This window comes from Thamnophis elegans, chromosome Z (genome assembly GCF_009769535.1).
Source record: "Thamnophis elegans isolate rThaEle1 chromosome Z, rThaEle1.pri, whole genome shotgun sequence".
In the NCBI taxonomy this organism is placed as follows: domain Eukaryota; kingdom Metazoa; phylum Chordata; class Lepidosauria; order Squamata; family Colubridae; genus Thamnophis; species Thamnophis elegans.
Genome location: NC_045558.1, coordinates 86,232,434 through 86,255,133, shown reverse-complemented (window position 1 = coordinate 86,255,133; position 22,700 = coordinate 86,232,434). Strand labels below are relative to the sequence as shown.

The following is a 22,700-nucleotide window of genomic DNA, read 5'->3' as shown; positions in this document are numbered from 1 at the left end:
CGCCCAGTCACATTAAGCAGCTGCTGGTTGCAAGAGCTGGCCGACGGACCTGCGATTTCCTTGCGTCATAGCGTGGGGAGGGGATGGCGAACGCTGAACGTGGAACCTTGGTCTTTCCCGAGGTCCACTCGTCTGACGTCCAGGACCTGCTGGGCAGTCCAGTAAGTTCAGTCCCGCACGACTGCTGCTTCTCTGCCCTCTTCCTTAAAGGAGCTGCCTTCCTCCGAGAGGCGTCCTCCGGTCGTGCGGGGTAGAATAGCCCCCTCGGCTTCACCCGCCCCACGTCCATGGGCTGCGGCGGTTTAGTGCAGCTGGAGTGCGCCAGGTGGCGGACGCCGACTGATGAGGGTTTGTTGAGCGTTTGGTAAGCGAGGAGTAAGCTTCGTCCTGGAGAAAGAAGCGGCTACCGAATAGCTTTTGTGCTCGGGAAACGTTGCGTTACTTAAGTCGGCTCTTCTCCCGTCCTCGTGAGGAGCGAATGACCCATTTTCGATAGTTGCTTCAACAGCAGGCAACTTTTTCGCTGCCCCATCCCCCCGTGTTATAATAAACTGTTTCCTAAGGCTTTCCAATTTGGCAATTTCGATTTTAATACGAAGCCAATAGGAAACGCCCTTAAATCTCTCCTTCGATTAAATGTGTGATATTGAGATAAATGCTATGTATGCTTACTACATATATTCGTCGATTTGGGTGCTTTTACCTCCATGTACGTAAGCATATAAATGCAGCGTTAGCGTAGCAATCCCTTGTGTTTTCGTAGTTTTATTAATACTGCGGTTAATCCCGAGGATAACCTACTAACTAGATATATTGCACTGTAGCAAGTAGGCCAGTTAAGATGGTGACTTTCCGGTAGATCCCATGATAGGCAATTTCCTGTTCCAAGGATTTTCAAGATGGTAGTTGTCCCATGGTGCTTGTCTGGAATGTTTGTGAAGTTGTTTGTTATGTAGCCAAAACACTCTTTTTTCAGATATACCACTTTTAAGTTCCTGTAAGAGTAAGGAACTTTAAAATATTCCAGAATATTTTTTCTTTCAAAACTGTTCTATAAGTAATATAACGTGCTGGTGTTTATAGGTCATGCCCTACAATAAACCTAGATAGAATTTTAAAGCAGAGCTGTCTTGCTGTGGCTATGTGGGGAGAAGTGATTTCTGTAATCTAAACCAATGACCAATTATTTTTGATAACTCTGGATATCTTTTGTAGACCTGCTTTTCTGTTGATAGTCCTAACAGTTATAAAAGTATGCCTAAAGAATACTGCTTTTCTACCTCAAAATGGTGAGAAACCACATTTTCACTTCATAGGTATTTTTCTCAGAGCAATGCCATTCTGAGCTACCAAAAAGGTATATGTATGCCTTACATACAAATGCATTGTAAACAATTATAGGTAGATTAATGAAGAAACAAATATAGAAATATGCATTGTACTAAGAACAATGTAACATGTACATTCTGGTCATAGGCTGGGAAGCATTACAAACTGCAAATATGATTGTATTTACTACACACTTAGGAATATGCAAAATTCTAATGTTCCCAGTCTTGATTTGTATTATCCATTATCTTCTCCAGCTATTCCTCCATTGTGGATAATGCCAAATCTTTTTGATTTAATCTTGTAGCTCTAAAAAAACAAAGTTCCATAACTGTTTGCTCTTCCATTTCAAATTTCAATAGAGGTATATGTTTTGCAATTATATATTCATATTTGTACACATTTCTGTTTGTCTTAGAATGTTCAAAACTATAAATTATTTTGTCTATATAATTGTAAATAATATTTCTATTATCTAGAGATATTTAATTGAATCTAATTGAAAATTATATCCCTCTCAGATAATTTTTTAAATTATATGTTACATTTCCCTTTACAAAATTTTAGTATCTCAAAATAAGTTAGCCTTTATGTTTGCCTATTATTTCTTGTCTATAAAAAATCTTGGGGAGAAAATCATAAAGGTCTTTTTGACCCAATTTGGGTTTTTATCCATTCCATATTCTCAATGACTAACATAATGATTAATCCATATTAACCTTGACTTTATATATAGGATTCTGGGTATTTTAATCTTGGTGTATTTGGTTAGGTGAACCTGACCTAACAAAGTACAGAACTGTGCCCCTGACTTAACCAAAGCACATAGTGTATCCATGAATATCAATTAGTAGTCAGAAGGCATGAAGCCCCTTAATTTCATCATTATTTTCTTATCTTTCTCATATGCAAGCAAGCACAGTTTATGAGAATATTCAGAAGAATGGGAAGAGGAAGAGAAAAACCCAGGCAGTCCTAACCCCAGGTTTTTTGGTTTTTTGAATTGTATAAAAATATTGTGACTGCTCGGTTTCTCACAAAAAGAAGTTAAGTTTGGAACAACTACATTGTTTTTTAATTAATGTTTTCATTTTATTTCCACAGATTCGTAGAATGGATCCCCAGGTAAATTTCAGTGTGAACTTCCAAGGTAACACCTTGACCTTCCTTGTATCATCTAAAACCACATGGGCTGATATGGAAGCCATGGTGAGTTGCGTCTTTGCTAATTGTGATTCACTAATCAATAACAGTTTTAAATTACCCTTTACTGTCTTCACATCATTTACTGTTTTAAGTTTTCACAAACATCTGGCTTTTTCAGCAGGCCCTAGAACAGGATGGTCTCTGAACCCACTTTTGGACATATGTTTCAGATGAGTTGTAATTGGCCATCCATTTTCCCAGTGTGACTATTAATAAGCTTTAATTATTTGTTATTGATTTCTATCTTTGTTTTTTAATTCTAATATGTATTTAGAATTCCTATTGTAATTGAAGTGGTAAACCAACAATTAATACAATTTGAGAGGATTATTTCTGTAAAATGTTGTGTATTAGTCATTCCTCGAATGATCTCAGCTTTCTTCCCATCCTTTGATTAGCATTGGACAAATTCTATTAATACAATTGCATTAAAGTCACCACTCTTCATTAATTCCATAGAATGGAAAAGATTAAAGGCAATTTGGCTGTTGCATTGCTGATATGTCTATAGTATACCAGCTATGCAGTAGTATAACATTAACATCTTTTACAGCTTCAACCTTCTCCCTCAATTTATACAGACCTGTATAAGTGCAAGATTAGTGACTAGGAACAACAACATTCTACTAATCAAATCTAGACAATGATCTAATAATTGGCATAGGCTACCAGATGATAATCAAAAATATATCTGCACTCCCAATAGTGTTCTCTTCATTTTTTTATGTTCTATGTAAGTGAACAGTTCTTGCTCAAGATATTTGTTCACTGACCAATCCGTGCTTCATAGCAGAAATGGATGGGGCTGAATTACAGTTTAGGATCAAACAAGATAATTTCTTGCACCTACAAGTTGCTTTTTATATGCTTGCAGAAAGGAGATCTGAGATGTTTTTGGACCAGCACTTACCATTAAAAAATGGAACATTCCAATCAATATTAAATGTAAATTCAGAGCAGCTGTAAACAGTATTTAAAAATGGGCATGAACTTGCATGTTTTTGTTGCAAGTGGTTTAATTCAATATTGATATAAGGTTGCTTTGCCCTTTGGAAATCTTTAACTTGCTAGTATACGTGTATAATCATTTTTTTCACAAAAAATACTATTTTTTTTACTGGAAGAATCTTTATATTAAGAATTTTAGTTTTATTTTCAAGTTCCCCAGAATTTATTGAATGCTGTGGGTCTGTTAGAAGAAATCATTTACTTGATTTATTTTAGTAGGTCTGTGATGTGGTTGAAAAGTCAAGTCTATTGTGTAAGGAAGGTGAAACTAAGATTGCCAAAGTTACCTTTTGATTAATGGACAAGATAGGTATGTGCAAAATATTCTAAACAGCTTATAGATTTATTCACTGGGATGCACAGGTTTGATCCTTTTAAGTACAAAAAATATATAGATTGGATTTGACAAAGAGGAGTAGAATTGCTCTTGGCTTCATTTATACTTTTGAAATAGCAATAAAAAGGATTAATCATTATTGCCTGTTTCTCCATTATGATGGAGATGAGCCATTTCACTAAGGTTAATTTCTGTTGTAGGTGAAAGTCTCATTTGAACTGAATAATATCCAGATCAAATACATAGATGAGGACCATGATGAGGTACTGCACTTTTATCTTCCAGTGAAGGCTTCATTTTAAAAATGAAAACTATTATTGTACTTTTGAAAGAATAGAACACTAAAAAGAACTTCATATATTTTTTATAAAGAAGCTTTTTTTCTTCTTGCAAAATAGTGTCCAGTCAATATTTGGTCTGCATTGTGTAATAGTTAGTTTCACAGATTATCTAATTTTTTTGCCATCTCTCCTGAGGTTTGCTTACCACTTCAGGATTGAAAAGATATTTTTTTTTAAAAAATAATAATCAGATACTCTTTGACTTATGATCACAATTCTCTCAGAATTTTTTAATGTTATGGTAATTAAGCAAGCCATCCAAGTAACTGCCTCAATTATCATAATCCTAGCTCTATTAAGTATTACGTGACCATGCACGAGTGCTTCAAGGGGGGATGAAAGCCTTGGGAATCCTGGCACCTACCATCATATGGAAATATGGGGGTCACAAAGCTGCAGTTAGCTAGGCCCACCAACTCAGGGACTTCCTCCCTTTCCCTGCCACTCTTGAGAGGCCTGGGCTGCCCCATTCTACCACCATATTTGGAAGCCTCGGCTTGTTAGGCCTACCAATGGACAGAAGCCTGCCATGGCCAGAAGACCTCCGCCAGCTAGGCACACCAGCACATAAGCCACCTCCTTGCTCTTGCCATTCCTGAGATGTGTGAACCTTTTTCCTGTCCCATCATGCCTGGGTCCACTTACCTTTCGGAGAAGGAGTGTCAGGAATCTGTAGTCGTAAGGATGTGATCCCTGCAGTCCAGGTTTTTATCATGTGACTGGCAGTGCTGCAATGGTTAGAACTTTGGGCAAGAGCTGTAAGTCCCTTTGTTCCGTGCCACCATAATTTTGAAGGGTCACTGAACAAACAGTTGTAAGTCAAGGGTTAACGAGTTACGCCTTTATAGCAGAAATAATAACACTTCTTGAATCCTGCCCCCCCTTCCCTCGATAACAATTCTTTAAAAATATTTTGCTCTTGAAATTATTAAAAGACCAATAATTTATGTCTAAAAGAAGAAAAATGTGCATGCATTTTGCTCCAAATTTGTCTACTCTTGAGAAATAGGTATGACATAAAATATTTTTGTCTGAGGATGAGTGGTTTATTCTTTAGTTGTACAGGAGGCTTCCTCCAGATATGAGTTATATTACAATTTCCAAAATTCCCACCCAATATGGAACACTGGCTGTGGCATCCAGAGAACATCAAGTTGGGATAGGCTGGTAGGCTCTGTGATGTACCTATACTAGTCATCTTCAAAATGATAACCCATAACAGTGAGATGGCAGCATATTTGGGCTGAGGGAGAGAAAGTGACTACATTTGCATATGGTATAATCAGCAATATTTGTTGAAATAACTTTCTATAGTCTTAAATTGCCTTGTTGATTTTACTTCAAACTATGTAGTTTCTTAGTAGGAAAGCAGGATGGGGAAAAGATCTGTTTAATAAAAAAAATACATGTCTTGTAATAACTATGAAGTCAGAAGCTAAATCTACTGTTCTTCAATGAATCACATGAAAAATCCTGCTATGAATATTATAGCAATTAAAACCTCCTTTCATAATTTCTGTCTGTACCCCCCTTCCCTGATTTGAATTGTGAGCTGCCCTGAGTCCCCTTCGTGGGGGAAAGGGCGACATATAAATATAATAAAATCAAATCAATCAAATCAAATTTGTTTTTTCTCCCACAGGTATCCATCAACACTGCAGGTAAGTTGCCTTTGGTTGACTCATAAAATTTTGAGTTCTGCTGTGGTAGTATGAATAAAGGCAGCGATTGAAATAAGGGACACATAGAAGTGCTTAATAATACTGAGAAGTATACTTTTGTAAACAAAACATGCCTTGTTTTTGCTCTGTAAAAACTGTATGCAGCGATTATCTAGTTAACAAGCATTTGTCTATTTCTGCATTAGAATGAGGCTTTGTATCTGCAGCTTCTTTAGTAGTCTTTTAAGGAGAAGGCTAAACTTAATGAGCTCTTCAGCTCTTTATTCATTCACTTCCTATTATGTAAAGTTTATTAAGTTCAATGCTAATTTAAATTTTCTCAAAATTCAGAACTGAATGAAATGTGGATAGCTACCCAGGATATGTTATTCTTCTTATCCCTTTTAAATAGTTTGAATATAGAATTCCATTACATTTGAAGAGATGAAATTAATGACATGGATTGTACACCATAATAAAACTAGCAAGTACTGCACGGTGTATTAATTTTTCTTTCCTAAACTTCAAATTGGATTTGGAAATGGGGGATGAAATCTGTATCAGGAAATAAGAAGGAATTATCAAAGCAGTACAATTACATTGGGCCCAAGTGTAAAATATAGTAATTTATTTACAAATGCAATTTTGGACATGATAGTGTTAATATTAACCACAGTTTGTTTCTCTCTTTAGAGGAATATCAAGAGGCTGTTAAGGTAATGGATTAGACTAGCTTTGGGGGCTTATTTTTATAGTAGTATGAATCAAATCTTAGATTTCTTGATGTGTCTGAGATTTTATTATTCTATTTTATCTCAACCAATAAAATCCTTTAAACTTGTCCATTCTAGTCCAGTTCCAAGTTACTGAAGTTCTTTTTAGTCAATACTGTTTATCTATTTTGTCGTAAAGAGTTATTCTCTGGACAAGAGCAAATTACTCTATTATCTTCCTCTTGAGTTGGGTCAGAATACGTATAACAGTTTCAGTTTTTATGTTACTTTCTCCACATTCTTATGGTTATTCTGTTAGTTTCTATGGTCTAGATCCTGGATGATGGATATCTGTCTAGTCGTCAAGGGTACTAGCTATCTTGTCACAGATAGAGAATTAGCAGGAGGAATTTTGGCAAAACCACTTAGTATCCCAGTTGCTGGTTATGAGGAGACTATTAAGGAAGTTTCTAGGAAATTAAAAGTGAAGTGAATATAGAAATAATTACATAAGAGGAAAATGGTTTTATCTTTTTCGGCCTTAGAAATTAGGAAAATCTCCATATATGTTGAGTTTGAAAAGATCCATTACTGATGCAACATCCATCTGGCTTGATCACTAATCAATTTTGCAATTTAAAAAAATCCTTTTTCAGCTTTTCCTATCTTTTATATTCTACATCTAAGACATATAAATTCCACTGTAAAAGTACCTTCTAGCATTTTCCCACTTTGCTTAAATGTTTATGGTCTTGTCCTGAGAAAACTATGACCTTAGTGCAGACCATCTGCTTTCCTTCTGCCAGGTACATCAACTTGTCACAATGTTATTTTTAAAAAATTTCAATTCTCAATAAATGTGTAACTTTAGAAAGATAGGATTATTTTTAAAATGGCATATAGTTCATTAGAATGACTATTTCCATGTATAAGGGACTTTATTGAAAGGTTTTTTTTATCCCCAGATTGCAATGAAACAAGGCAGTCGGCTCCAGATGAATGTCTATGAATTGAGAGTTCCTTCAGGGATGTCTTCAAGACTGATATTTGGGAGATCTGAGGAACTGTTTGTTCCAGAAGTTAAAAAGAAGGCTCCAATTGCTCCAACACTGATAAAAGACAAAGATACTAAAAGAAAGAATAAAAGAATACAGGTAGAAGTGAAGATGTGTTTTCTGGCATCTGAAACTATCCTGTCAAATATCCATTAACACCACATTTTTTCTTTTTGAGTCTTTCTATCTAAACTTGCAAAGGTTCCGATTTTAATTTCATTACATTGTGTGACAACGCTTCATTCTGTTTTAATCAATCTTTATCTTTAGATTCAGATTTTAAGATCTAAGGTGAATTATGTATATATTAGTTTTTATGTAGATATCCTCCTGAGATATGTATTTAGCTTAAATCCATGTGGGGGAGATAATTATTGATAATTATCTCAAATTTTTTCTAATTATACAAAAATAGAAAAATACACAGGTCTTTAGTGTATTAATGTTGATGAAATGTTGTGGTTCTCTATTATTCAAAACTGACCTTTTCCCCTGTCTAAAGTTAGTTTTTGTAAAGTTTTTACAATTTATTTCATTTCTATAAAATCCCTACAAAATATTCAGAGGGGAATGTAGGTATTGAGTGAACTGTGCTTTTTTTCTGAAGAGTAAATATTTTCCTGGTTTTTGGAGTACGTTACCATTCTTCACCTTTCAGATTTGTTTGAAAGAAATTTGTTTCTTGTAAAGTATTAATGGAATTCACTGCTTCTTCCCCCCTGAATATATCATATATTTTGCTATACATTTTAAAGTAGTAAAAAGCTGAAGAAATCATAAGCTATTTTCTAAAACCACAAGCAAAACAAAATATTCAGATACATTTAATTAACCAGTTAGTAATCCACTATATGCATTCAAAGATATAATACTGTTTAAATAATGCTGTGTTACATAATGTGTTACATAATGCTAAAAGATCCACATATTGTTATGAATTTGACCAGTGTTCTTGGCTGTTAGAAGTAATAGGAGAGGTTTTACTTTGGGCTTTTAAGATTTTGGCCTGACTGAACATATTTGCAAACTTCCAAGCATCCCCTTGAATACCAAAGTCCAGGTTACATTCTGTTCTGCCAGAACAATGACATTGTTTCTAGCAGCAAGCCTGGCCTTATTTTTAAATAAAAATACCAAACAAACAAACAATATGGCAAAGTCAAGAGTGCCTTTATTTATTCGCTTAGTCTTGCCAAGTCCAATATGAATAGGTACAAGGAAGTTGTATGTTAAGTTTTGCTGCTATGATTTTTTTTAATCTCTCTAGAGTGAGCGCCTTCTCAGTGAGGTCCCTCCTGAGTGGTTTACAAGCTACTTGGAAAAGGTGAATGTGGTTTCTTTTCTATTTGTCTTGTTATGCAAGAGGCCTTCAGAAAAGGCATTGGAGGTGTGTGTGTGATTCAAACAGAATTGGAGAATAATGTCTTTCTTTAAAAATAAAGAAAATGATATTATTCATCATGGATAGAGCTTCACACACAAATTGATATTTGATCCAAATTGGCTAAACCCAAATTTTCTAGTTGATTTAAGAGGGCAGTTTTGTCCAGCTTAGTGTAGTGTGGCCAGGAGGTAGGAAAAATCAATGCATTCATCTCTCATGGTTAGTATAACTGAAGGCATGTAAGGATGGTTTCCCATTACACACCAAATTATTAAAGTGTATGTTGTATGCAGTACTATTTTTCTTTAAATCAACTTACTGCCTGTCCATTCTAGTGGAGTGCATGCATCAGTTCTTGGAATGGAGATCAGAGCAAGAAATAAAAAGCCAATAGAAATTTGCTCAGGATACTTTTCTTTCTCTGCCTTTCCTTTTGCAGTTCCGGGAGCAAGTTGTTCAAGACACTGTTAAAATGCTGGAACAGAAGTTGAATGACAAACTGCTTCTTACCAACCAGTTTCCAAAGTCCATGAACACTTCAAGACACCAAACTCCTGCAAGTTCCTTGGTGCAAGGCAATTCCTATGACTGGTTGCTTTCCTGTAATAATTGTCAAAAGCCCATAGTGGGGATTCGCTACCAGTGCAGGTAGGACCCAGGCCAGGGGATTAAAATGCAAATGTCCATGGTTTTCCAGGAGGTTAGAAATCGGTATTCTGAAGTTTTCTAGTGACTGTTGTTAGTGATGTATATAAGCAATTTAAACAATGGTCTAATCATTATGTAGCTAAAGTGGAAACATAGGATATCTCATGGAATCAAAGGTAAAGTTAGTGATATTACTTGAATAGTTGGGAGAGGAACATCACTGATTGTCACATTCTTCCTCTCAATAAAATTTCTGCTTTAAAAATATATATACTCCACTACACAGGTAGTGTTCCAGTTTCCTTCTTTAGCAAAAACAGAAAGAGAGAGAAATTCGGCAATAAATATTGCATGATGCTATATTGGCAAAAGGAGCTGTTTTCATTTATATTTGTGATTTATTTACTGAAACTAATGCTACTCTAATCACATACGTTGAGCAGTTTATATTTCGTTAATACAGAAAATAGCTTAGGACACAATATGAAACTCAAAAACATTTGTTTACTACAGCTGCATTTCATCAGGAACTACCAGAATCACTTGACCCTAAAGGCTCTCTAAAAAGAAAAGTTTTAAACCCTCTCAGGAATATTAGCCATTCTAACCTTTCTTCCCATTCTGATTTCTTATTACTTCCCTGTTTAGCAAGAAGGTTTGCTTACAGGAGTTTTCTAAGGGATAATTTATTTGCTGCCCCTCTTATTGATAAAGCAACTCTGGGTGGTTTACAGACAATAAAAAGATAAATACAAAACTAATCAAAATTTAAAACACTATAGAAATTTAGAAACAAGGAGACGGATAGCACAGGGATTATATTCTTTCATCAGTCTTCTCCAGTGGCGCAGGTCCCCACAAGGCCTCAAACCAACTGGCAAAACCAGTTTTTTATAAACCTCCAGAAGGGCAGAAGTGTGGGAACTTATAGGGCTGAGGCCATAGCGGAAAAGGTTCTTTTTCTTAATTGTGCCAGCTGGAATTTATGTCCACACAAAGTATTTTGCAGATAAAAGTAACCCTTCCCTATTCTCTTTTGTAATCAACATTTGAGAAAAATAAATCTAGGGTTTTGTTTTCCTTACAGAAGCTTCACTGGTTCATAATTCTGCTTTTATATCTTCCCCTAAGATTTCATCCAAATATATTGTACTTAAAATACACTAATATATCTCAATATATCAGCACAGCTGAGAAAGTATTTTAGCAAATAACTTAAACAGCTAATAGAGGAAACAGATCAGTAATTCACCACATCACCTTTCTTATTTCCCCAGTGTTTGCCCAACCTATAACATCTGTGAATTGTGTGAAGCAGGATTATATTTCCATGACCCTAACCATGTCTTTCTAAAACTGCGGAGGCCCACTTGGCATATTTCAGACACACAGAGTCTTGGACAGCGATCATCATCTCTTGTCACTTCAGAGCAAGCCAGGTAAGCAACCAACTTCCTTGCTTCCATTCTGAGTCCCCTTGAATTGTTTATGTTTAGAGTGCTCATGATAATGAATTTAACATACAGTGAAAAAAGCTCATGGAGGAATCAAAGATATAGCTAAGTTCATATCACCATGGAAAATTGAGTTTGTCTCCATGCCTTTCTTTCACCTCTAGTAGATGGTTGTAGATGCCCTACTGAAATGGACAAAGACCAGAATTTCTGATAGGGTAGGGCTTTGTTTTGGTGGTAGCAGAGATACTGTGTTTGTTTTGCTTTGTTTTATTAAGACTAGAAAAAAAGCTTGTAGATTCCTTAAATGACTTACTGCTGAAAAGGTGGCAACCAATAATGGTATTTGGATGTCATGAATAGAATGCTTGTTTATTGCTAGTGGTCCTCTAACCATGGATTGTCCAGTTAACTTAGGAGACATCCAGCTCCACATTTTTTTAATAGAGGAGAAGCATAATTAATACCTTATTTCTAATTGTTCAGATTCCAGATGGACAAGAATTTCTTGAAAGCAGAGAAGCAGCGTTTACGAGGAGAAAAGAAGCAGCGTAAAGCTGAAGCACGGGAACTCAAGAAGCAACTTAAATTGCATCAGAAGTTTAATCTATGGAACTCAGTTCATGCTCTTGACCACCGTGGTTTGGCAGCTGCAAAATCTGAGAGGCTACAATCTAGTACACTACTGTAAGCAAGCCTGGACCTGGGTTATGTTTGGAAAGCTCATTCTGCACATTCCGTGTTGGCTTTTAGTGGACTGTTAGCTCCTTTTCTAGTCAGTTCATGATTTGTGCATTTCTAGTATGTTCGGTATCTTTAACGTCCTGCTTATCTAAAAATACAGTTTTAAAAGACTATTAGATAAATTGTGATTCATTAGGTCATCATTTCAGAGATAATTCCTTAACAGAGAAACAGAATGGGCAAGAGCAAAAACTCTGGAAGTGGGAAATGATTTCCTGCTGGCTTTACCATGACTAATCACATTCCAGCAGCCAATGGTGGGGATCAGTCTACCCAGCCTGTACAGTGAACCAAAATAAAAGACTATGGGCAGAGGACAACTTTTTCCTTTTGGATATCACAACAACGGGTCTCAGATTTTGGTTAGCCAGTTGAGGTGCCTGGTTCAAAACTAGTTGCCCTACGATGGTCTGTTTTGTCCAGTTAAAGGTTACAGGAATGATAGTTTCAGTAGTATGTAAATTCATAATCCCTGATACATTTTAGATCAGCTTCCTAGATAGCTAGGTATGTTGGACTATTGTTCCTAGAATACCTACTGAGAATGGCTAATGAGCCTGCAGATTTGAAATTTTACTGATTTGCCTCTGGTTTCCTTCGTTTTACAGTTCTCTGCAGCGATGTCCAGTTGTTTCCACACTGAGTGCAGCCTTTGTAGATGAGAATTTACCCGATGGAAGTCATCTTCCACCAAAGATTATCTTCATGAAGCATTGGCGTATGAGGAACACAGGCAATATGGCATGGAGCTCAGATACCAAGGTGTTTTTCAATATTTAATTTGTAAAGATACATGCTAAAGTCTAGCTTTGGCACTGAGCCTGCTCCCTTTGCTCATCTCCTTTAGCACTTTCTGTATCAATATTGGGATGGTACTTTATAAAATGCAGTAGTACTTTGTTGCATGTTTTGGGATGAGTCGTGCTAATATTTTGTTTTCTACTATTCCAATAAATAATAGCTCTCAGGAATATAACTTTATACAAAGGTTTATTTTAAACTCCCAACCACCCACTTTGGAGTTTTGGCTACACTGTTAAAAGCAGAAACTATGGTTCTCTACTGCTCTGGTTGCTAAGTAAATGGGAATTGAAGGATTTGTTTTAATGAATCAGAGATGCTCAGATCTCAGAACTGTATACATTCAGTGAATTGTGATTTGTCTCTTAAGTATTAGTCTGTTTCATTATCACTTGTCCCCAAGATTATCTAATAACTTTCTCTCTGCAGCCCGATTCTTGAAAGGGGGCTTCTATGTCATAGGCCCAGATACTTAAATGCAGGATTCTGATTCTTCTTCACACTAATTTTTCTTTGTGTTGCGAAGTGCCTGAAAACCACAGAAGCTCAAATCAGAATGGAAGTTTGAGTCTCTGTTTACCAACATTTACTTAATGAAAGACTTTTTGGACATAAGGCTTTAAAACATTCATTTATGACCAGTATGAAAAACTTGCATGCTTTTGTGTTACAATAAAATAACTTTCCCTTCTCTTCACATTTCAGCTAAAATTCATGTGGGGAAACATAACTCTTATGTCTTCTGAAAAAAAAGATGTGATTGTGCCTTCCCTACTTCCTGGGGAAGAGGGTTTTGTCTCAGTGGAGTTTGAAGCCCCAGCAACGGAAGGAACCTATGCATCCCACTGGAGGTTATCACATAAAGGAGAACAATTTGGACCCCGGATCTGGTGCAGTATTGTGGTTGACTCCTCTTCTTCCACAATTTCCAATCTTTCTGACCATGGCAGATTGATGCCTAGCTGTTGCCAGAATAGTAGATCTCTTTACAAAGAAGAGGTAAGGCCCTCATGTACCTGGGTCTATTTAAGACACTGTTTTTTTTCCTCTCCATATTTTTTCTCCACCTCTCACATTTTGTAATTTTAATATATCTCTGCCTTCCCTCTCTTCCCCCTACCCTCCTCTCCCCTCTCTTTTGCCTTACATCTGTATTGTCTCCACTCAGTAGCCCCTCTTCTTCAATGTGCATATTCTCTCCTGATTCAAATAATTTAAATTCCTAGAATCAATCAACTAACTATCCTTCAAACTGTTAGTTAATTTGTTTTAACAATTTGAATCCCTGCTGTTTTCAGGTATAACCGAGAAAAAAGATCTTGATCAGATACCATAGAAAGCCTGCTGATCAATCTACATGGATTGAAGATTATGAGACTTGTCATCCAAATCTGCAGGACTGTTACAAATTTTGCCAGGATCAATGTATTAGCATGAAATAGTTTCCCAAGCAAAAATAGGATCCTGAAAAAATCCTAGTCTATTTATTCTATTAACTTCATTCTAAACTAATTGCAAGGGGGCTGTTTCATCTGTTTCTCAGCTCAATAATATAAGGGATATATTATCTTTTTAAGAAAGATAATATTTAACTTCTGAATGAGCAGAACAATGAGAAAAAGTATACTAGTATCACTTATTTTTTTAGAAAATACAAAGATGTATTGAAGAGTTAACTTTGCAAGTTTATTTTTGTTTAGCTGAAAAAGAATTAAACAAAATAGAATTCCAGATTCCCTATACCAAATATTTTAAATAGATTCAGTCTTTTTTATATAATATAGAATAACAAAATGAAAATGTAGAGATCAAGGTAGTATGGAAGATGTTCTGCAGTATAAACAATACAAGGAAGTGCTTGAGTAAAATAGTTTACTCCTTCATTATTACTTCTTTTCTCTATAGGAAAGAGCTTCAGAATTTAAGGGGGAAGTAAGTTTGGCCAACCGAGTTGCATCATCAAAGATGAAAAAAATCCTCAATGCTAGAGAGTTTTACATCCCATCACTTGATCTTCTCACAGCTCAGGTGAAATGTCTGGTACAGACCAAAATTCAAAATGGGTTCAGATAAAATTATTCCATAAGTTTTCTCTGTCATTAAATTGTTCTTTTTTCTTCCCATTAGGATTTGCTCTCCTTTGAATTGCTAGATATTAACATAGTGCAAGAATTGGAACAGGTCCCTCATAACACTCCTGTTGGTAAGTTGTGGCAAATACATTCTCATCGTGCTTTCTCAATATAGTATGTCTAATTGGCATTATTGGATACCTGCCAAGGCCCATACTTTTTCAGTAGGGAATTCTCTGCCAGCTCCTAGAATCTTCTGAATTTGCTGCTGCTTCTTGCAATTACTGTTTTTTGCCTGCTCTATTAAGCAAGCAATGTTCTATTCGCTTATTGTGAAAAATGCTGAGGTTTCTCACAGTATGGAACTATAATTAGATTTTAATTTGTAAGGCTTAGTCCCCTCCTTATTAGTTTCTTCAAGGTAAATATAGTTGGGTCAGCATCTGCTACCTTTAATACTCTTGGCCAACATATTAGGATGTATTATCACATTATGCCTGACTGTAAATGACGGTTGAGCTGAACAGGATAAATTTGTGAAATTTTCAGTATGATCTATGATGCTCAGCTAATCATGTGGTAAAACATTTCTCTCAATTATTGGAAATCTTTATTTCTTTCTATTTGGTTCCAGGTATGTTTAGTCTTTAACTGTTGACCAATCCATCACTTTTCTTTCCTACAGATGTGGCAATGGAAAGAATCTATAAAAATAGTTTCAGAAATACAAAAAAGCGGGTTATGTTTTTCCTTGTGATATTATCCTTATCTTGCTTTTTCAGATTCCATACAAGGTCCAAGCCCATGCAAAATCCATGAGTGCACTTCTCTGCCAAAAACAACTGTCTTAGATCAGAAACAAGAAGCGAATGAGAGAATCACATATAAATTACTGTCTGGTAAGCAATGAGAAATACTGTGAGGGCCCTAAAAATTCACTGTTCTTCCCCACTGGGTTTCCTTATCAGGTAGAAGCCAGACGTCTCAACTAAAAACTGAATGACCAACCATTTTAATTGGCTTTATCATTAACAATCAATTTTGCTGCAAAGCTGCTAACTTTAGAATTTGGAAAATTTACCAGATAGCTTTAGTGATACTAACAAATGATTGCCAGGTTGTATGGACTTAGTCAGCTGCATTATAGACCAAGATAATCTAAACTGCTTTCAACAGATTTACCTAGTTTGTATTTTATATCTTCAGCTTTTTTCTTACAATATATCTCCAGCTATAAGATACGCTTCATCCCTTGATAACCAGAATATACTTGGCTCAACATGTCTTTCTTACTAGGCCTATGTTCAAATATTATAAAATCTAAATTTTATAGACTTAGAAATTTAAGTATTTCTAATTTTTGTATACAAAGTTCAATATTCAGGTTCTGAAATGTCCTCCAAATAGGGCTCTTGATGTTTTGTGAAAATTCTGTTCTTGCAATCCTGTAACTTGAATGGTATCCCGCTTCCTTTTGATGTATCTCACTGCTTGAAGTAATTACATTCATTAGGTAAAATGAGTTAGATAAAAATGACTACCAGAGATTAAATGCAAATTCAGTATCTATGATAGCTTTCTCTATTCTGAAATTTTTGGTAAATACTGCCAAGAATATTTAATCTCATCCTATAGATGCTCAAGTCAGCAAAGGGAAGGCTGAAAATTCAGGAAACCAAGAAGAAGGAGAGGAAGACATGAGTGGAACCCAGTTTGTATGTGAAACAGTCATTCGTTCTCTCACCTTAGATGCTGCACCTGACCATCAGCCCCCACAAAAAAAGAAGTCTTTTCACAGTGAGTGCTTTCAAATGTCTTTGTTAAAAATCTACCATATTCAGAAAATACCTCCAGCATCATTATTTCCTCTTTTTTGTTATTGTTGATTTAGATTCTTTGCAAACACTATCTGATATTGCCCACTGCAGCACAGAGAACAATGATCCCATTAACCCTGTTTCTGTATCAGAGGAACTACGGGACATAGTACCAACTTCTGAATTTGGTAAGACTTGATGGTTAGTCTTTGCTTTTCTGAAGAGTTAATGAATTGAATGTAAGTAACATCTCTGCTTAATGAAGAAGTTCCCAAATTGGAGCAGATGAACAGAGTTAACATAATAATGAGATTTACTGTTAAAGATTTCACTAAATTACTCATAGTTTATGAGAGATTGATGTAGTAATTAAGGCATCAGGCTGGAATGAGTCACAAACTCAATTTAGGTATGAAGCCAGCTGGTGACCTTGGGCCACTTTCTTTCAGCCATTAGAAAGAACAATAGCAAACCACTTCTGAAAAACTTTGTTAAGAAAACTGGAGGAATTAGTTCAGGCAGAAGTCAAAAGCTGATTTGATGGCACATACCCCACATACATTCTTAGTTTTTTGTTACTAAGATACATATTTGAAATGCATGTGCCTGAGAACTTCCTATGATTTGGATGGTGGGGAATAAGTTTTAGTTTATGACGGTTGTGTCTTGGGTATACCTACAAGACAGAATGATGAAGACATTGTGGAAAGGACTGCAATGCTGACATTTATACTGAAACACTATTCCCTGTCTTCTAGAAAACCTCCCAGTGCAAGATGGTGAAGAATCAAATATAGAAGCTGACAATGATACTCAGGATGAATTCAGCAGTCAGGCATCTTCTCTTTCTGAAGATTTTATCATTGTTCTTCCGGAATGTTTTGATACTAGTCGTCCTCTGGGCGAGTCAATGTACAGTTCAGCGCTCTCTCAGTCAAATTTAGAAAATGTTACCATGGCTCCAGCAAATCCCGAAGAAAGCCACACATCAATGAATAGCACCAGTGATATGTTGATTACATCTCAGACCCTTGATGAAGTGTCACTGACTCCTCAGAGTGGGGAACCACGGCTAATAAGGTACCAAGTAAACTGAGAATAATCCAGAATCTTAAGATTTCAGTAATTTCTATACTTTTAAGTAGCCTCCCAAAGAGAAGTGTTTATTTCTGAGTGTACATACCAAGCCAAAATGTACAAACAATTCCAAATGAAAAAGCCATTTGGAATTTTACTATATTATAATAGATATAATAAAACAAGTACCTGAATGTGTAGCATAGCCCAGTATCCCCAATTTTCATTCTTTGGAGCTTTTGGTACACTACTATGAATATTTGTTTGTTTTTCTCTAATAGATTTCGGGCTCTTTCTGAGAGTTCCCAAGAAGCAAGCGAGGAAGCCCTGTTGGTTCCTGTCCAAATGAGAGAAGGTATTGTATTGCAATGTTCTACATGATAGACGATAAGCAGGAGTTTCTAACTGCTGCTCTCCAGAGATTTATGTATATTTGAAGTATACATACGTACATATTGTTTTTATTAAGTAAATCAGTAAATTTTACAAATGTAGTTTGTAGGAATATTCTCTATTCCTTCTGGAGCACAAAGATGGATTATTTTCTCTTTTTTTATGTTCTTGCTCTCATGTACTTTTATTTCCACTTTCTTGTAGAATTACAGAGATATGAGTCTGAGGTTTCATCTCCAGAAAATATAAATAACCCATCAATGTATCCTGAATCATCTAGGTAAAAAAAAATCAAACAGATTTCATCATGATGTGAATAATGATTTTTGTGAGATTTTTGATGTGTCAATTAGGCTTTTGTTTCTTCCTTTTTCAGAAATGTTGATTTAATCTTACAGTTGAACAAATCAATTGAGGCTTTTTAAAAAACTGCACTACTGAAGTAGGAAGCCACCACAGGCAAAAGAAACTAGAGCAGACAAATGGTTTTAAGAGAACAATCTTAAGAAATTGTTAAGAGAACTCACTATTTCCCACTACTCTTCGGATGCAGAAAATGCTAATTTTAGTTTTTGGCATGTTCACTGAAGATATTGGGTCATTGGATTGGAAACTATTTGTAATTGGAGTAGGTTATACTGTGCTGGGTGGATCAGTAATCTAATAGGGAAAAAGCCTTTTCCCTTTATTTGTATGTTTTAAACTCCAATTTGATTTGCAGACATAGCCCGGGAAATAGCCTTGCTGGTGGCCTGGTGAAAGGGGCCTTATCAGTGGCTGCCTCAGCTTACAAGGCATTGTTTGTTGGGCAAGCCCCCATGGATCAGGTAAATAGATTATCTTGTCACCTTATGAGTCCCAGAAAATATACCTTTTCTATGGTTGCCTCTGCTCTGTAGAACAACCCCCCATTCCCTGATGCATTAGATGCCATTTGAATGAGAATCACCTTTTGGTTGTTTTATTATGTGCTTGGTCGCCTTTTTATATATTTGGTTACTGTTGTATAATGGGTTTTTTTCTTTTTAATTATTTGTGCTGCATGCTGCCAAATCATATTGTTTAAAGTCCCCGCCCTTATACATTTTAAAAATAAATATGGACAAGCAAGGACAGGAGGGTGTACATTTTATAGTTTCAAAATTAATCCTTACAGATGAGGATACAGCAATCTAAAAAACAGGTTGCTAGTTTTGTGAATGCAAAGATAAGCTTGAGAACTGGGTAATATAGTAAATTATTACAAATAAGGAAAATAATGCTCAGTACAGTAGAAATTTTTCCAATTTAAATTTTGCTGAGATTATTGTAGTATCTGAGGTGTATATAAATGTTTGCTTTATGCAACTTTGCATTTGTGTGTTTGTTTCCTCTTTATATTGATATTTCTGTACTTTTCATCCTTCCAGGCTGTTTCTGTAACCAGTGAAAATCAAATGGCTTCATTTCTGACTCACCTACATGAAATGGGCTTCTGTGACAGACATCTTAATCTCCATCTGTTGCAGAAACATAAATGTGACATGAATCTTGTTGTCACTGAGTTGCTGAAGCTGAATCAGGGTGATTGGTATGGGAACCCATACTGAACCTTTTTCACTTGTGCATTAAAAAACGTAGTAGCAACTGGCACCAGCAGCTTCTAGCTCCCTTCTGTCGTAAGCAGAGCCAAGATGGCTTCACTTTTATTTTTCAGTACATTATAATTCCTACCACCTCTATTATCCTACAGCTCAGGCATTAGAGTATCTTTTATTTTAAAATGTTTTTCCCCAGACTGGTGAATGCCAGATTATAGATAGGAGAAAAGAAGTGATTATGCTCCAGAAATATAAGTGGAATTAGCAGCCAACATAGGCTGTTTGTTCTCTAATTTACTTCTCTTCTGGTTAAGCAATACTTTTATCCCACATTTAATGTTGTGTGTTTTGCAAGACACTGACATTATCTGAAAACTATGTCCTCATTAGGAAGATTCCATGAAAACCCCACAATTCCATATTTTTCTGGTTATTTCCTTGTTAGAAGCAGAACAATTGGTAATGTCAATAAAAATACTAAAGGTGTAGCTGTTTATACTGCATAATTCTTTAGAGACAAAATATGCTCAAGATATTTGAAGGGTAGATAATCAAGACAAATCTGTTTAAAAAATTATTTTTGTAGACTTTTACCAGCCAGCAGTGTTCGATAGCAGTAAATACTGCTCTCACAAGTAGTATTCCTGATTTCTCTACCCAGATGTTAGATCAATTTGAAGTCCTTAAAAAAGCAATAGTTTAACAAATCTTCAGCTTAATTATATAGTGATTAATTAAATATCTGATAGAAATTTTTGCCTAATATGTAAAAGAAAGAAAAAGACAAAAATATGAATGATATTTAAGGAAAATAACTTCCTGTATCTCCATTAATCAAAATAGAGGACTCAAGAATCTGTGGGGAATTTCTGCCCATACCCGGAAATAAATACTGTAAGGATTTGATCCTAAACAGTTTACACTTTTTGATTTGACTTTCAGGTGTTCCTTTGATTTTTTTCATATAGGATGAAAGGAATGTCTTTTCATAAAGCATGCAAACAGTAATGGGATGTACACAAGTATAGCTTTTCTGTGATTTTGGTAGGAAAATAGTTAATGATTGCAAGAGTTTGAAATGAGAAACGCAGATTGAGGAGCTGAGGACAAGCTGCTTGTGCTATGTATTGCTTATTTAATATGTATGCAAACTGAATATTGGAAGAGTTTAGATTTGCAACTTCTCTTGGGCTGATGGGGAAAACCTTTAAATTACTAGGTAGATCTTCATATTTTTTTCAATTATTTTATTTTGAATTACTTCAATCAACTAACTTCTTGTTGGCCCTGATGAAGAAAGCTTTCTTCTTATGTTTCATAAAAGGTGACATTTTCTTCTATTGGCTTTGTATGTTTTATAAGAAGTTGCATGATTGATAATTTAAACAATACTGATATTAAGATATTGTTTATTGCTTAGATTAAGCACCATGATCTTTGAGTTGAAAAATAAATATTAAAAATGCACACTAGGTTTGCCTTTGTGAAAATTTGTTCTTTCATCTTTAAAACAATTAGTAAAACCATATGGATTGCAAAAAAAACTTCTAATAAAAGCAAATGTGTTTCCATATAAAATACATCTTCATGCTGGGATAGCAACACTTATACAGTGAGGTACATTTATTATTCTTTATACCAGTTGTGTAGGTCCAAAGATTCCCTGAGCATGTGAAAGATCTTTCTCTTTAGAGATGCTGATACCAATTACATATTGTCATGTATATAACTCTTATGCAGATAGTGAAATACTGAGTGTGGGCTGCAGAGTGGTTATTTTAGAAAGAAGTCAAACTGTCACATTCAAAATTGGGGGGGGGGGTGTTCAATTGTGTATGTTTTATTTAGAAAGTGCAGGCTGCTTTTACAATATACAAAGAGAATAAAGAATTAATTGATTTCTCAAGTATAATTTCTTTGCCAGCTCAAAGTTTCATCCAGGTTATCAACTAATCAAATTTCTGAGACTATCCAATATTTTTACAAATTCAGAAACATGGCATATAATAAGTAATCTTATTTAGGGTCTGATATACACTACCATATAACTTCAGGAACTTAATCCCAGATCAGATAAAGGTTTCCCGTGAATTAAGTATTCTGGAAAGGATCTATTAAAAATTATGAGGAGAGGAATAATTTTGACAGCATGCCATCAAGTGAACCTCTTGACATCTGAGTAAACCTCACCTGTTCTTGGAGCCACTGCCTTCAGCCCAACTCTAGGAAAATAAAATGCAAAGCTTTTCTGCTGGCACATCCTCCTTGTTCTTTCTATACTTCCTGCAGGATAGTAAGCAAAGGCCTATCTGTTACTCCATCTACAGTGCAATTCCTTGGGGAGACTAGTTTGAAGATCAGAAATTAAATACAGGCTAAATCCACCTTCCTAATAGCATTTGGAATTATGAGGGAGAGACAGCCTAGTATTCCTACTTGCACTTGCAACAAATGGGCTTCCAAGTGAGAGGACCTTATGGGGGTGGGGTGGGGATGAGGAAACTAAATCTTATTTATTCAGGCCTGTGAGTGCAAATCCTATGGCAAATTACCAAATGATAATTCTAATGTGATCATTTTAAACTAATAGTGCTGGGAACATCCAGGGGATTATTTTGAGTCCCTAACATAAATTGGTGTGCCCAAGGTGAGTCAATTCATTTTGGCACATCTCCAACCCCGAAAACACTATTAAGGAACATTAATGCCTTTAAAGAGATAACTATACTGCTGTTTTACTCTGCCTGAGGCCAAACGCTGAATAGTAAATTGCACGAGAAATTTCAGGTACATTTTTCCAATTTCGTCTTTTAAAAAAACCGTGCAATCAATTAGAACAATTGCAGTAGACTCTGGAACGAGGAAATTTACCAAACGCAATGAAAAAAATCACATAAAATTCAGAGAGCGTATTTTACATTCTGAATTTAAAGTGAAAGTGAACCAGCGTCTCCGAACAGAGAAAGCGGAGCGAGCTCAGGCACACCTCATAAAGATCTGTTAATAAATGGAGCGAAATGCTAACCAATGGAAGCACAACCCCCTTTCAATAGTGTGTCAAAATTACACAAGCGCTTCCT

General features: G+C 35.6%; 1 protein-coding gene across 4 annotated transcripts; it reads left to right on the top strand.

Annotated features, from left to right (window-relative positions):
• On the top strand, nucleotides 1-21,092 carry NBR1 (NBR1 autophagy cargo receptor). 4 transcript variants are annotated; one of them, XM_032234969.1, is made up of 22 exons: nucleotides 1-161; nucleotides 2,434-2,538; nucleotides 4,081-4,143; nucleotides 5,864-5,882; nucleotides 6,576-6,598; nucleotides 7,561-7,749; nucleotides 8,918-8,974; nucleotides 9,474-9,682; nucleotides 10,960-11,121; nucleotides 11,623-11,823; nucleotides 12,489-12,642; nucleotides 13,387-13,680; nucleotides 14,587-14,709; nucleotides 14,809-14,884; nucleotides 15,536-15,652; nucleotides 16,389-16,550; nucleotides 16,645-16,758; nucleotides 17,329-17,650; nucleotides 17,929-18,002; nucleotides 18,245-18,320; nucleotides 18,762-18,867; nucleotides 19,450-21,092. In XM_032234969.1, exons 1-22 carry the CDS (start codon nucleotides 84-86, stop codon nucleotides 19,627-19,629), a joined length of 2,904 nt encoding a protein of 967 aa, XP_032090860.1. In that variant the 5' UTR covers nucleotides 1-83; the 3' UTR covers nucleotides 19,630-21,092. The 4 variants fall into 4 exon arrangements, with proteins under 4 accessions (XP_032090860.1, XP_032090862.1, XP_032090861.1 ...); XM_032234972.1 differs by lacking the exon at nucleotides 1-161 and adding an exon at nucleotides 168-364; XM_032234971.1 differs by lacking the exon at nucleotides 4,081-4,143.
• The last annotated feature ends 1,608 nt before the right edge of the window (nucleotides 21,093-22,700 follow it).

Bases quoted from the DNA above. Each gene is read 5' to 3' on its own strand.
- NBR1 (XM_032234969.1), top strand. From the start codon at position 84: ATGGCGAACGCTGAACGTGGAACCTTGGTCTTTCCCGAGGTCCACTCG. The intron at 6,599-7,560 runs GTAATGGATTAG...TTTTATCCCCAG, and splicing joins AATATCAAGAGGCTGTTAAG to ATTGCAATGAAACAAGGCAG. The intron at 9,683-10,959 runs GTAGGACCCAGG...TTATTTCCCCAG, and splicing joins GGGATTCGCTACCAGTGCAG to TGTTTGCCCAACCTATAACA.